The sequence below is a fragment of the Spea bombifrons genome, chromosome 3 (genome assembly GCF_027358695.1).
Source record: "Spea bombifrons isolate aSpeBom1 chromosome 3, aSpeBom1.2.pri, whole genome shotgun sequence".
Taxonomy (NCBI): Eukaryota; Metazoa; Chordata; class Amphibia; order Anura; family Pelobatidae; genus Spea; species Spea bombifrons.
In genome coordinates this window covers 45,603,655-45,616,850 of record NC_071089.1, presented here as the reverse complement: position 1 = coordinate 45,616,850, position 13,196 = coordinate 45,603,655, and the positions used below count along the sequence as shown (strand labels likewise).

General features: G+C 38.2%; 1 protein-coding gene across 2 annotated transcripts in view; it reads right to left on the bottom strand.

Annotated features, from left to right (window-relative positions):
- Positions 1-11,949: 11,949 nt before the first annotated feature.
- MYB (MYB proto-oncogene, transcription factor) overlaps positions 11,950-13,196 on the bottom strand; it is a 17,235-nt gene continuing 15,988 nt past the window's right edge. For both annotated transcript variants that reach the window (XM_053460617.1, XM_053460616.1), the window contains one exon: positions 11,950-13,175. In XM_053460617.1, the coding sequence (XP_053316592.1) occupies positions 13,068-13,175 (108 nt within the window). In that variant the 3' untranslated portion in view covers positions 11,950-13,067. The remainder of the gene's footprint in view (positions 13,176-13,196) is intronic.

Genomic DNA, 13,196 nt, shown 5'->3' with positions numbered 1-13,196 from the left:
TTTCTCAATCCTGTTGGTCAAATTGTCTGGAAGCAGAGTCTATTATTGGCATGCTATGCAACACATTGTATTTTGCTTTAGTGTACCTTTAAAAACTGTGATCAAATGTTCATTTATAAATTATTCATGGAAGAGTTAAATGACCCATTGGTTTTGTCCTATACATTCTATGCAATGGTACATTATGTTTTAAGAGACACAGGTGTGTAAAGGAATGTTCGCAAGAGGGAAATTAACAGGAAAGTCCCACAGGTTTTTCTTTTGATTGTATAGCTGTGTAGTTAGTATGGTACATAATGTTGTGTGCTTTGCTTGCTAGTTTTAGGCGAAGCAGTGTCTTGGAAAACTGCTTTTCTAAAGATGTCTGTCTTCACAGCTCTCCAGCATTGCCTCTCCCAGCCAGACCACAGACCAAACACGGCAGTGACATCCTCCGATAACATAAAATTTGCCTTTCATGAAGCCACATATTGCTTAAACTAAGGCCACAATTTGTGAGAATCATAGCTGCAGCATTCTTACCTCTAGGAGACTTGCAGGTCAGGAGGAAATAGACTGTTTCACGATCATGGGTAGGTGACTATTTATGTTAAGCATCCAGGAAAGTAAAATAAAGATTTTAAATGACTTAAATCATTAAGATCAAACACCTTTGAGATGACAAAGCTGCAACTTTAGAGAAGGAAGGAGACAAGTGGCTATGTCATACAATGTACAAAGACCTAATAAAGTAAAATAAAGCTTGTCAAAATAATTTGTCATACGGCTGTTTTTTATACTTCTATTGGGCTTTGCTTTAACAATAAACTCAGTGGCCCAGGTCACTCTACAGATTAACTATAAACTCCTACTTCTTAAGGGCAGCTACCAACAATTTTGCACATTGAACAACACTTAAGTCTGTGACTAGTTACTTGTAAAATTGATATTTTTGGGTGAATAGCTAAAAACAGGACATCTCATATTCAGCAATATTCAGTTGGGCCCAAAACTGCCCATCTCTTAAAATAATCCCAACAGGAACCTTTGGCCAATGTAATAGCAAACATGTGTTGGTAGCTGCTCTTAGAAGTAGGAGTTTATAGTTAATCTGTAGAGTGACCTGGTCCATGTTGACATTAGGTTACTAACGGGGAAATTAACATACTTGGCACAAAGTTAATTTCCCCCCAGTTAGAAACTTAATATTAGATTTCATCTCACCACATACATTTATTTTAGTGAATTTCCTCAAATGAGGAGAAAGGTGGGAATATTCTCTAGATAGACATGCAGTCTTGCTCTAACTATGTATATAGGATACTTATTTAGTGAATTGCTTCTGTATTGCTTGTCAGGGTCATCACTGGGGTCATTCACATGTGTAGGCTAAGAATGGGGAACTAGGTAGTCATAAAGCAATTGTCTACTGGCTATAAATCACATACTTTATAACTATCCAGCTGTTGGATTTCTGAAATTGCTTGCTTTTTTATAATTAAAATTATCTGCTGATAAAGGTTATCTAGTTAGAACAACATAAAGATTAAAAGACACAAGTGCAAGAACTTTGGCCAATGCACCATGGAGACAATCAAATGACGTAGAAATGTGGACAAATTTCAGACTACATTAGTTGTCAAACAGCTACACCTCAAATTACGCACATGAACTCCAATGCACAACATACAGTTGTTGAACATTGTGACAAATATATATGTGCAAAAAAATCCAATTAGTATATGTGTACAGCAAGAAAAATGCAGAAAAACCTTAACGTTTACTTCTCTTTTGGATTTAGCAATCTTGTAACAGAATGTAGAATGAACATTACATTCCCAGACCTTTTCCAGAAATAGTGCTTCACTTAGTAAAATTTGCCTAGCATAGTTTTTGCTAGGAACAGTTGTCATGTGATACAAAAGCAGATAGTGGTCGGTTTTTGACAGAGAAAAAAAAGTTGATTTGCCTAACAATAACCTATGCAATGAGTAATGAGTCTGATTACATTAACAATAAAACATTGTTGGATGGATTGTGAATCAGCTCCAGTGGTCCTTCAGTGAATTCTATAACAAAATGTTTAAAAGTACAACCTGTTACAGTAATAAAGCAAAATTAGCAGTTTGCATAATTTTAACATGTTTTGAGGACATAACTGGTTAGCTGCTAAATGGACTGATGGATCAGAACATCTAACCATTACTTGAAGGTATCTTGTCAAATACCATCAGCCACACATTTCCCAACATGGTAGACTGGAACCACTCTTACCTCCTTACATAACAAGACAAGGTATTAACCTTTTGATCACAAAACATGTATCAACCACTTTGTACACCAACTCCAGGGTTGCATGCATGAACCAACCCCCACATATACATTACTAAAGCTATGGACATTCTTTCCCCTTGTGTAGTAGACCACATGTGTGACTGCCTCAAGCACACTGGCATCACCACACATGAAACACTCTTGCCAACCCACCCTGATGTCCAGGCACCAATCTAGACACAAACTAGATCATCCCTAAACAGGTTAGAAGAAATTAATTGCAAATTTTTATGCTTAACCATCAACCCAAAAACTTGAAAGAACATTTTTTCTCCTAGGCATTGTTGTGGACCAGTTGCTGAAGTCATAACAGGTCAAATTTAATAACTCCATATTTTTCTTTACTGATCACCATGCTTACTGCTGAGCACCAGCATATGAGGTTTGCTGGCAGAAGGGCTGCCACCACTTTGGATCTGCCACCCTAGACCTAGTTAATAATATGTATCCCAAGCTAGAGGCCATAACCAAAACCAGTGGGTTGATTTGGTGGGATGCAATGCTCAGAGGCTTAATAAAGTCCTCACTGCAGTCATGGAGTTTGACTAGCTGCTTTGACATGCAACAAGAAGAGGAGGAGATACCCTATTAGACACATACCTCACCCTAGAGAGGTCACAGTGACCATGACCATGAGGGCCTATGGTCAGGGCAGGAAAATATCAGTTCCAATGGGCTTGACAGAGAGGAAGTGCCAGGTACCCTACAAAGTAGGCTTGGACAACTGGCACCAAGGGAGCCTGGTCTGCACCAGCATGGGCCCAGGTGAAACACAATACCAGAAGTGGTGACTGCTGATCTTTACCTGGATTAAGATCCAAAAGGATCAGCCTTCCCACTACCTATAAGACTCTTGGGCCCATCTCCGCCCCTTCCAGGAGAATAGTCATCAAGCCATATGCAAAGGGTAGTACTGCCCCTACACCTAACAGATTGTGACTCCGCTTCCACCTAAGGGGTTCCAGGGCTTGCTTAAAAAGTGCAATTAATGTTTAGTTAATGTTTAGAACAGCACCTCTCTTACCGTTCCAGGAAAATTAAGCGTCCTCATATTCAATGGACCCACCTTTCCTCTAATATTTTGCTGAACTAATGTGTCAGGGAATAAAATATCTGTGTATCTATGTACTTTAGATTTGAAATAACAATATCTACAATAATAATAACACTAATAATAACACTAATAATTCATTTATTTTTAGCTTTCCCCCAGCTTACTCCCTCTGCTCCCGCACCAAAAAACATATTTGCCACACTGACAGTAGATTAGGGAAAGACAGCATAATGTACAAACCCAGCTTTGCATGTATAGATCAATTGAAATTCACATGTGAACTCAGCACTGAAGGTAAAGATCAAATAAACAGAATCATACATACAAATCCACTATTTGCAGGTGTACAATAAAAATTTATTGAAACATAGCATTGCCGGTATAGATCAACAGAACACACAAACCCAGCATTGCAGGTATAGATCAAGTGGAAATCACATGTAAACTCTCCCCCTTCTCACTATCTACCCTCTCCCCCTTTTCAAAATCTACCTTCTCCCTCCCTTCTCTCTAGCTACCCTCTCCCCCCACTGTAGTTCACTTACCCTGCTGAAGTCCTGTGGTGGGAGCGCAAGGCCTATGTCTCACTGCTCTGCCGCAGTGCGCACCACTTCACTGCTGAACTTCAGTATATGACGTCATATTCCGGCACTCAGCATGATACCACGGCACAGCGATGAAGACAGAGGCCTCGCAGAGGAGAGTGATGGGCGCCGAGCGGTTGCTTAAAACGTATTCTTGAGCGACCGATTGGCGCCCCCCTCTCTCCTCCGCGTCAATCAGTGCTGCACAAGAGAAAACAAAAAGGACAGCATTTCAATTGGGGGGCACCCGGGGGGCACAGCATGATGTAGGGGGCCATGGCCCCCTCTGCAACCCATGCAGACGCCACTGTCTAAATCCTACATAAAATTAAACATATACCAATCACAGATTTTAGTACTTAACTCCTTCAGTCCTTTATTTACCTAAATTACCTTCTTACCAATATTATAACCAGACGGATTTATTTATTTTATATTATAGTCCGGTTCAGTGCAATTAAAAGCTTGTCCTGCGATTTTACAAACAGTTCTAACATTTCTGGTCTTTTGAAGTTAACTATTGGCAAATGTTTTTTTTATTAGTTGCAATTTTTGTTATCGGCTTAATGTTTTGAATAGTGATTTTTGCCTTTGAACAAGACAGCTAAAAGTTTGTCTGCTTGAGAGCACACTGTAAAAAAAACAATCCCCTTAGGAAATTTTGTATTATTGTATATGTATATTTTTAAAAAGAACAGATGCTTAATTTAAATTGTTTTTGGGTTGTTTTCAACACCACTCTGTGGCTCATGCCTTGCCAAGCAGCAACACTGTAATAAAAAACACTGTGTGGGGGTAATTATAATAATTTACTGTGTTACTACAGCAGAACATTAGTAAAAAATATTGATTTCATGGTCTGGTTGTTCCACTGAATAGTGATAGAGTTAATAGATGTTCATGCACTTGGACAGCTTTTAGAATCAATAGAAATGCTCAATGATCACCCGCAAACTGTATTTTCATGTGTAAAGATTGGGGTGGATTGCACGTGCTACAAAAAAGACTGGTCTCTTATACTAATATTTATTACTGCCATCAGATATCTTGGGGCCCAGTATATGCTTGGGGCCCCCATGCTCATCCCTTCAACCGCTCCATGTCTATCCGACTGTCCAACCCATTAAGGACCCCTATAATTTAAACGCATACATACTACCATATAAACTCACTTTAATATCCACTCACTCTACCACCGTGCACATACACACATTCTTTCTCCTGCTCTTCCTCTTCCACTCCCTGGCACCACTAACCCTAGGCTCACCCCTGAGACTCCAACACCTTACGCTGACACACAAACTCATGATGACATCATATGCTGACACCTACATACACATGCTAAAACCAAATACTAGGACACATTAATTCATGCTAACACCAGACACTTACATATTCTATAAGACCACCTACTGTAACAGACCCACATATGCCATCATCATGTGTTCACAAACACTAACACCTTACAGTAACACATACAAGCTAACACCATACACTAATGCACAGGCATGCTAACCTCATACATCAATACACACACACACACGCTAACACTACATGTACATGTGTGGATGTACACAGTCATGGTAATGCCATATCATAACACACACAACACCATAAGCACACACACGCCAACATCACACAACATACAATAACACACACTCATTGCCAGAATATACTGTGTATACTGTGTCTTCTATGACATCACATTCTAAAAACAGACATTGATATTAAGCTGCCCCCCTGTCAGGAACAATCCGGCAGGATGATAAAAAGGGTAACGGAGCTCAGTATGCAGGAAGAGGCACTTAGTGGATAAGGCCCACACAGAGTCAGGAACAGCCAAGGTACGGTACACGAGCGGACAGCGAGGTACAATAGGGTCAGGCAGAATCAGGACACAAGCTGAGGTATGGTACACGAGCCGTTTAGTAGATAAGGGTCAGGCAGGAGTGAAGTCAGAGGGAAGCCAGGTAGGTACACAGAATATCAATAGGAAACACGCACTCAGGATGTAGCAGGTAAGCACCTTCCGCCCCCGAGCGTGATGTCACGGAATCGTGTTCCCGCGAACAGTGTTCGGGGAACAATAAAATAGCAGAGGCTGGATGGACAGTGGAGGAGGCAGAAGACGTCGTGCCGGACCCGGTGCCCGCAGGTAAATTTGCTCATTCATATAGTAGCGCATTTGTGAGGTCTGAGGTCAGGCACTGGTGATGGACCAGAAGGCCTGACTTGTAATCTCCATTCCAGTTCATCCCAAAGGTGTTAGATGGGGCTAGCTGGGGGCAATACACAAGGGTGTGGGGACATTAGGGTGACCACATCGGCCATGTTTTCCAGGACACATATAACTTTTACATATTGTTGTCCTGCAGTATGGGGGATGTATAGACATCAGGAACTAGTTGGTTCAAGGGGGGCAGCTGGGGCCATTACATAAATCAATACTAAAGCAAGGGGCTGGCTGGCGGCATAAATACACATAGTGCTGGCTGGGGGCGATATGCAGGGGTACAAAAACACAAAAGGGGGGTCAACAACTAAGCAGTGTGGAAAATACTTTTAATACTATTTTTTTTTATTGTTGTAGCTCAGCCTGTCCAGATGTGGGTGTCAGTGTGGCAGAGCCTGTTCTGGTGTGTGTGTCTGGGTGTCAGTGTGGCAGAGCCTGTCCTAGTGTGTGTGTTTGGGCATCAGTGTGGCAGAGCCTGTCCTGGTGTATGTGTTTGGGTGTTGGTGTTGAAGAGCCTGTCCTGGTGTGTGTGTTTGGTCATCTGTTTCCTGGCATTTTACTTACTGTAGGCATAAATTGAACTATTACATTTTTACTTATCCAGAGATAAAACACCCTCCTGAATTTGTAGTCACTTCAGAGGACAACGTTTTCTAGGCTCAGTGAGAGAAAAAGTAAAGGTTTTGTGTTATTTATTATTATTATCTTTTATTTATATAGCGCCAACAGTTTACGCAGCGCTTAATACAATACATAAATTCAAGGGATATGACAAGACAAGAATTGACAGATTGAAAGACAAACCGATACATTTGGTGGAGAGAGCCCTGCTCGCAAGCTTACAATCTATTTCAATCTGCATTTCTTATTAAAAAGGATTAGTGGTACTAAATTGTGGCTTAAGGGGTGGCGTGTATGATGATTTTTTTAGTGTACCAAGGTACTCCCAATCCCGTCACATTACATCAATATGTGTTAGAAAATCAGGAAAAATGGGCATGGATTGTGGGCTGATTCAGTGGGGTGATGGGCTAAGGCTACCAGCCCTCCCCTGACGTATACAGTTCCTCGGTAAATCTATTATAATTTATACTGTATATTAGGAAGGGGAATTGTCAATCTTCAACCCAGCAGTAAAGCTTACTAAGTGGACTAGTGACATAGCAGCCATCTGACAGGCATGTATTATTCAATCCTGTCCAACACATTTATACATTTCCTTTTCCCTAACCATGAACAAGACCCTGCTGCTAATACTTAACAAGTGCAGAAAGAGAAGGATGTTGACTTTAAACCCTCATAAGTATGAGGATAAATGTGGTATACATTGGCCATTTGTGTAACTTCCCAGCTCAGAGAGCTATGGTGAAGACTTCTGTCACCGCTTCATACAACTCATGCCCAGGAGTCTCTTACTCATACAACTAGTAAGCGAGAATGAAGTCAAGTTTTGATGTTATTGGTGTCCAAGAAATATCAGTAGTTGAGTCTCTATGCGTAGGAATGGAGAAAGAGAGGCACTAAGATTTAAAGGTGTTCAGAAACTTAAAAATAATTACCCTATAGAGGGTGATAATCACACAGATTTACAGTTTAAAACATGGAACTTAGACCAGCCATTGAATAAAATTGTGTATATGTCTGCATATGCAAGCTGAACATTTAAAAGTAATAGTCGTGTCAGCTTTATTTATTCATAATTTCTCTGGGCATTGCATGGTGGTAAATTTGCTGGGACCCTGTGCAGACTATTCCTCTGGCGCCCCCAAAATAGAAAGGAAAAAAATCTTGTAACAAACAACTAGCTTTCATTAAAGATAGTTTATGTTCAAGTGCAAAGTACAGTAATATATAACTGGAAACACTGGAAAAAAATAATATACATTAAATACAAGGAAAAAAACAGCTAATCTGCTGTAACAAAAACATTTTTTTAAATATTGAAAAAATTGGACCCCAGAAAGCATTTCCTTGGGCCCTACTCCACGTTCCCTAGCATGCAATCACTCCCTGCCACACTGACTGCAGATTAGGGGAAGACTGTGATAGTCAGTGCAGTCTTCCCCCCTTCTCACCCTGACCATGACTTTGAGAGGTCCTCTCCCCCGCAATCATTCCCAGTCCCTTTGTCCCTCATTCACTAAGCCATACCTCCCTCCTTCCTGCCTGTTAACTATAGATCAAACACATATAAACAGCACTTGCATGTATAGATCACATACAAACCTTATATTTGCAGGTATGCATAAATGATGTATGTAAAAATAGCATATCAGGTATAGATCAACAGAAGCAACACAAAAACCAAGCTTTGCAGGTATAGATCAATTGAAAATCACGTTAACTCAGCGTTGAAGGTATAGATCAAATAAACAGAATCAGACATACAAACCCTCTATTTGTAGGTATTCAATAATAATGTATGGAAATAGAGCTTACCAGATATTGATCAACAGATCAACTGCCCCTTCTTACTGCCTTCCCCCCTATCTAACCCCCCTCTACCCACTCTCCCAAGTTCTCATTATCTTTACTTACCTTGTCCTGGGGTGGGAGTTTGCTGGTCTCGAACATTCAGGGGTGTGTTAACACAATGTCAAGGAGGAAAGACATCAGCAATGATCTAATAGATGCCAGGGCCGGCCTTAGGGGTGTGCAACCTGTGCGGCCGCACAGGGCGCCATGGCAGCAGGGGCGCCTGCCTGGGACTTTAATTAAAACATCAGGTTTTTTTTATTTTTTTTATTTAACATCCTCCACTCAGCGCCCCTCACTTTCCGTGACTCTGTTGCGGTGCTGGCGTTTGATATGATGTACATGTACGGGCTCAAAATGCATTGTTTTCAATGGGTTTAGGGGCCGCCCATTGTCCTTAAGGGGTTAAATATTTAGTGATATTTGTTCGATAACATCATTAGTAAGAGTCAACTTGGTTTGACAGACCGTGTCGGACTAACTTAATTATATTCTATGGAGAGATGAGCAAAATATAAGAGCATGGTATTCCAGTAGATTTGATTTACTGATACAGTTTCTCATAAAAGGTTACTGTAGAAATTGCTGCAAAAACATATTTTTGCACCTGGATTGAAATTGATTTAAACATGAGAGTTCAGAGTTGTTGCTAATGTAAAATTCTCCAAAACCCATTATTACTTAATGATTTTATTAATGAACTTGCAGCAGGTATCAAAAGCTACTTGTCACTGTTTGCAAATGACACAAAATTAGGTAAGGTTGTACAGTCTGAACTAGACATTATTCCTTGCAATGTCTAATTTGAGGATTGGGCAACCAAGTGGCAGATTAAATTTTACCCTGACAATACATAAAAAGGTATTTTATACCTTTAATGGGTGTTAGGGAAATTATTAAACAGAAATAAATTAGGAATAATTGTAGACAATAAACTTAGCAACAGTATTCAAAGTCAGCAAGCTGCTGCAAGGGCTAGTAAGATATTGTTAGGTATAAAAATAATTATTCACTCATGAAAGGAAAATATAATTTTGTTCTCTTGGCAAGACCTCAGCTTGAATATGTAGTGCAAGTCTGTGCACCTGTTCTTGAAAAGAAAATTATGTCGCTTGAAAAATGGCAAAGGTGGGCTACAAAGATAATAAAGGAATTGGACACCATAGTTATATAAAGAAAGCCTAGAGAAGTTGAATTTGTTTACGTTAGAAAAAGACAACTTAGAGGAGATGTGATATAAATATATAAATTCGTACTGGGGCAATACCAGCTGCTCTTTGACCAGTTCATTAAAAAGGACTGTGCAAAAAACAAGAGGTCATCCATTCATACCTGAAAAATTTTTTTTTTACTTAAAGAAATATAAAGTAAGAACAAAGACGTAGAACTCACTACCCACACACATTGTGCTATTAAATTCAAAAGATTCCTTTAATTACGGGCCATATTATTTTTTAGCAAATAAGGATATACAGGGATACAGGGGCATGATTATTTATAGCTTGTTGATCCAGTGAGAAATCAGACTGGCATTTTGAAGTCATTGTTTCCGCCTTTTTAAGGCACAATGGGAAATACACAATATGGTATTTAAGGGGGACCAACTACATATGTCTATAATTTTAGAATGCATTGTCATAAAAGTCCCTTTTGGTGTAATGGTAAGGTATCTCAATACATTTATATAGTGTAGGTTTAATGTGGGCTTTTTTCTTTCTTCTAGATCAATAGCTAGGTTGAACTTGTGTCTTTTTATCAAACAAAATTATTCTGTTACTGTATAGGCATTCACAATATGGCTTGTTCAATGATAAATATGTATTAGAAAAGTAATATAAGGAGCACACAAAGATGCCATAATTTAACAATAATATTGAACCAAGGCGCTAGGTCATCAAAACTGCCTTTACATGGAGGAAGAATAGAACACATACCACATTTTCAACAAGGAAAATTAGCTGGTGGAGTTCTCTAGATAAATGACTTCACAGTCATTGCTCAAGTCACAATAGCAGAGTAAGATTTAGTAACCGCCACATTCTATTCAAATACAGACATTCAAAAAACAGACTGTTGGTGTGCCTACAGGACTGAGAACCATTGCTCTAGGTAACTGAATGTCTTTGCCTCCAACACAAGTAACACCAAAAGAAGGAGAAGAAAAATTGCTATTTCCCTTGTTAATGATTACTTCGCTTTATTGGATAGTGAAGCAATAAAATATATTCTTTACCTGTCCAAAACATAGAATCGTAATTTTAGAAACTGACAGACTTTCCCAGTTTGCCATACATAATACTGCATGACTTTGTCAAACCACATTCATTTGAGATACACACTACTCAATATATTGCACATAAAAACACTCAAATCGTATATGTAGCCAAAGTGATTATTTACATTAATTTTAAGAATGCGCACGGTTTGTTAAAATCGAATATCATAAATATAAAAACTTGTACTGGCTAATATGTTTTTGAGGTTATAGACCCACTTTCCAATTATGTTTTGGATGCATTATTTTGCAGTGCTTATGTTAAGAGTTCTATGCATATCTTACAGTCATCAAGGAGGTAGTTTATCTTATGCTCTGGAATATGTAACCTAACATATCACCAAATAGTTGAGAGCATTCACAACACTTTGCTCTGTATACTCCCAACAGGTGGACATAATAGGTAGCAGCATATGGTAACCAGCCAAGTGTTTATTGTGCCTATAATTATGGCAATGGTATTATTAAGCTTGAAACACTGAAAATCTAATCAAAATATATCATGAAGGCTGGAGGATACATAGAATACATAAAAAAAAAAAAGTATCAAAGGCTGAGAATAAAAAATGTTTCGGATGTTTTGGGTGAGCACAAAGCTATTCTGAAGAACAATTACTTTAATGTAGCAAAAAATAAATCTAGATCAGAGTCTTCAGCCACTTATAGTTAATGAATATCTAGAACTACTATTGCATCAAAAATGGATATATATTACAGTGTGATTTTTTTGAAAATTGTATTCATTGTCATTTGTGCAAAGGAACATAAAAGCCATACTTTCTTGAGATAAGGAAGGTGCCAATTGCAAGTAGGAAACTAGTAGCTCATTAGCCAACTCTCAGAGACCCCAGCTCTGGATAGATCAGTTAGTCAATTACTTGTTTTCATGCATATTGCTGATGCATGTCATCAATACATAATACTTGCTCCACAAAGCTGACATTTTCTGTGATTTAAATGGCAAACATATAACTTACAACCTTAAAAAAATAAAAACGTAAGTATTTTTTTTTTTTTTTTTACAAAGACACTTTATTTTTTAAAAACAAGGCAGTACAAAATAAGTGCAGGTATGCTGCACAAAATGCTTTAAGGCAGCAAAATCAATAAAAAAAATGGTTTTGTTTGTAAAAGCTTACATAAGAGGCAGTACTATACAGAACAAAACATGAAGAAAATATACACAAGGCAAATAAAAAATACATGAAATGCAATCTTCTCCCAAACAAATGAAGGTGCAAGGCTTCAAACAATCTCCCAAAATATTTCTTAGAAAATGTACAAGTAAAATCAATAACAAAACAGAACAAAAATCGTATGAAATGCTAGTGCATAATTAAGCAGACATTACCATAGAGGTTGTCTCTGTACAAATCGCTATTGTGCTTTCACAATGCCAGCAATGTCTACATGCTATAAAAATAGCAGCAGGGGGTGATAAAAAAAAGACCATTCATTTGGCATTTTTTAAATGAAAAAATTAAATTACTGAATAAAAAATATAAATTTGATTTTATTAAAAAATCTGTTTTTCCAGTTTGTATATTCTTAAGAAAGCTTTTTTTAATAAAATAAAAATCCCACAGCACATGGGCATTTGTTTATGAAACAGTACTTCAAACATCAAAAGCTTAGAGCATTCAAATTTTGATTCTGTTTGCCATTATTGGTGAACCTGCGATAAATAATGAATTATGTATTAATGCCTGCTACTTTTTGGCAACAATGCATTTTGTCTACTGGCAAAGAAAAATAAACTAGTAGAGTGCCTGCTCTTAATATATATCCCAACAATACTGGTGTGTTTGCTTGTTCTCCAAAATATTTTGTGAAAGGTTACAATGCAACACCTAAAAATATAGGCAAAATTGTCAACATTTTTGTTTTATCAACGTGTTAAAAACCATTCATTATATACAGTTTTATATTATAGTAGATGGACGACATAAAATACTCTCAATGACTAGAATTAAACGCACTTGATGCGTCTCCCAATTGTTGTACCACAACCAAATTCTCCCAATCTTGAATAAAAATCCCAAAATGCTTCCTGTAGATGAATTGTACAAACAATTCTGTGTTATTTTGAAGTGTTTTGAGAATGATAATGCTTGTCTAGACCCCGTTTCTTCTTCACATCACAAGGGTGGAGAAGGTTTTCATATACTTGCAGTACTGTTCAGCTATCATTTTCTGATCTTCTGTCTTCCCACAAGACAATGACTCCCATGTGCTGCTCAGCTGTAACATGAGGGTAAGTGT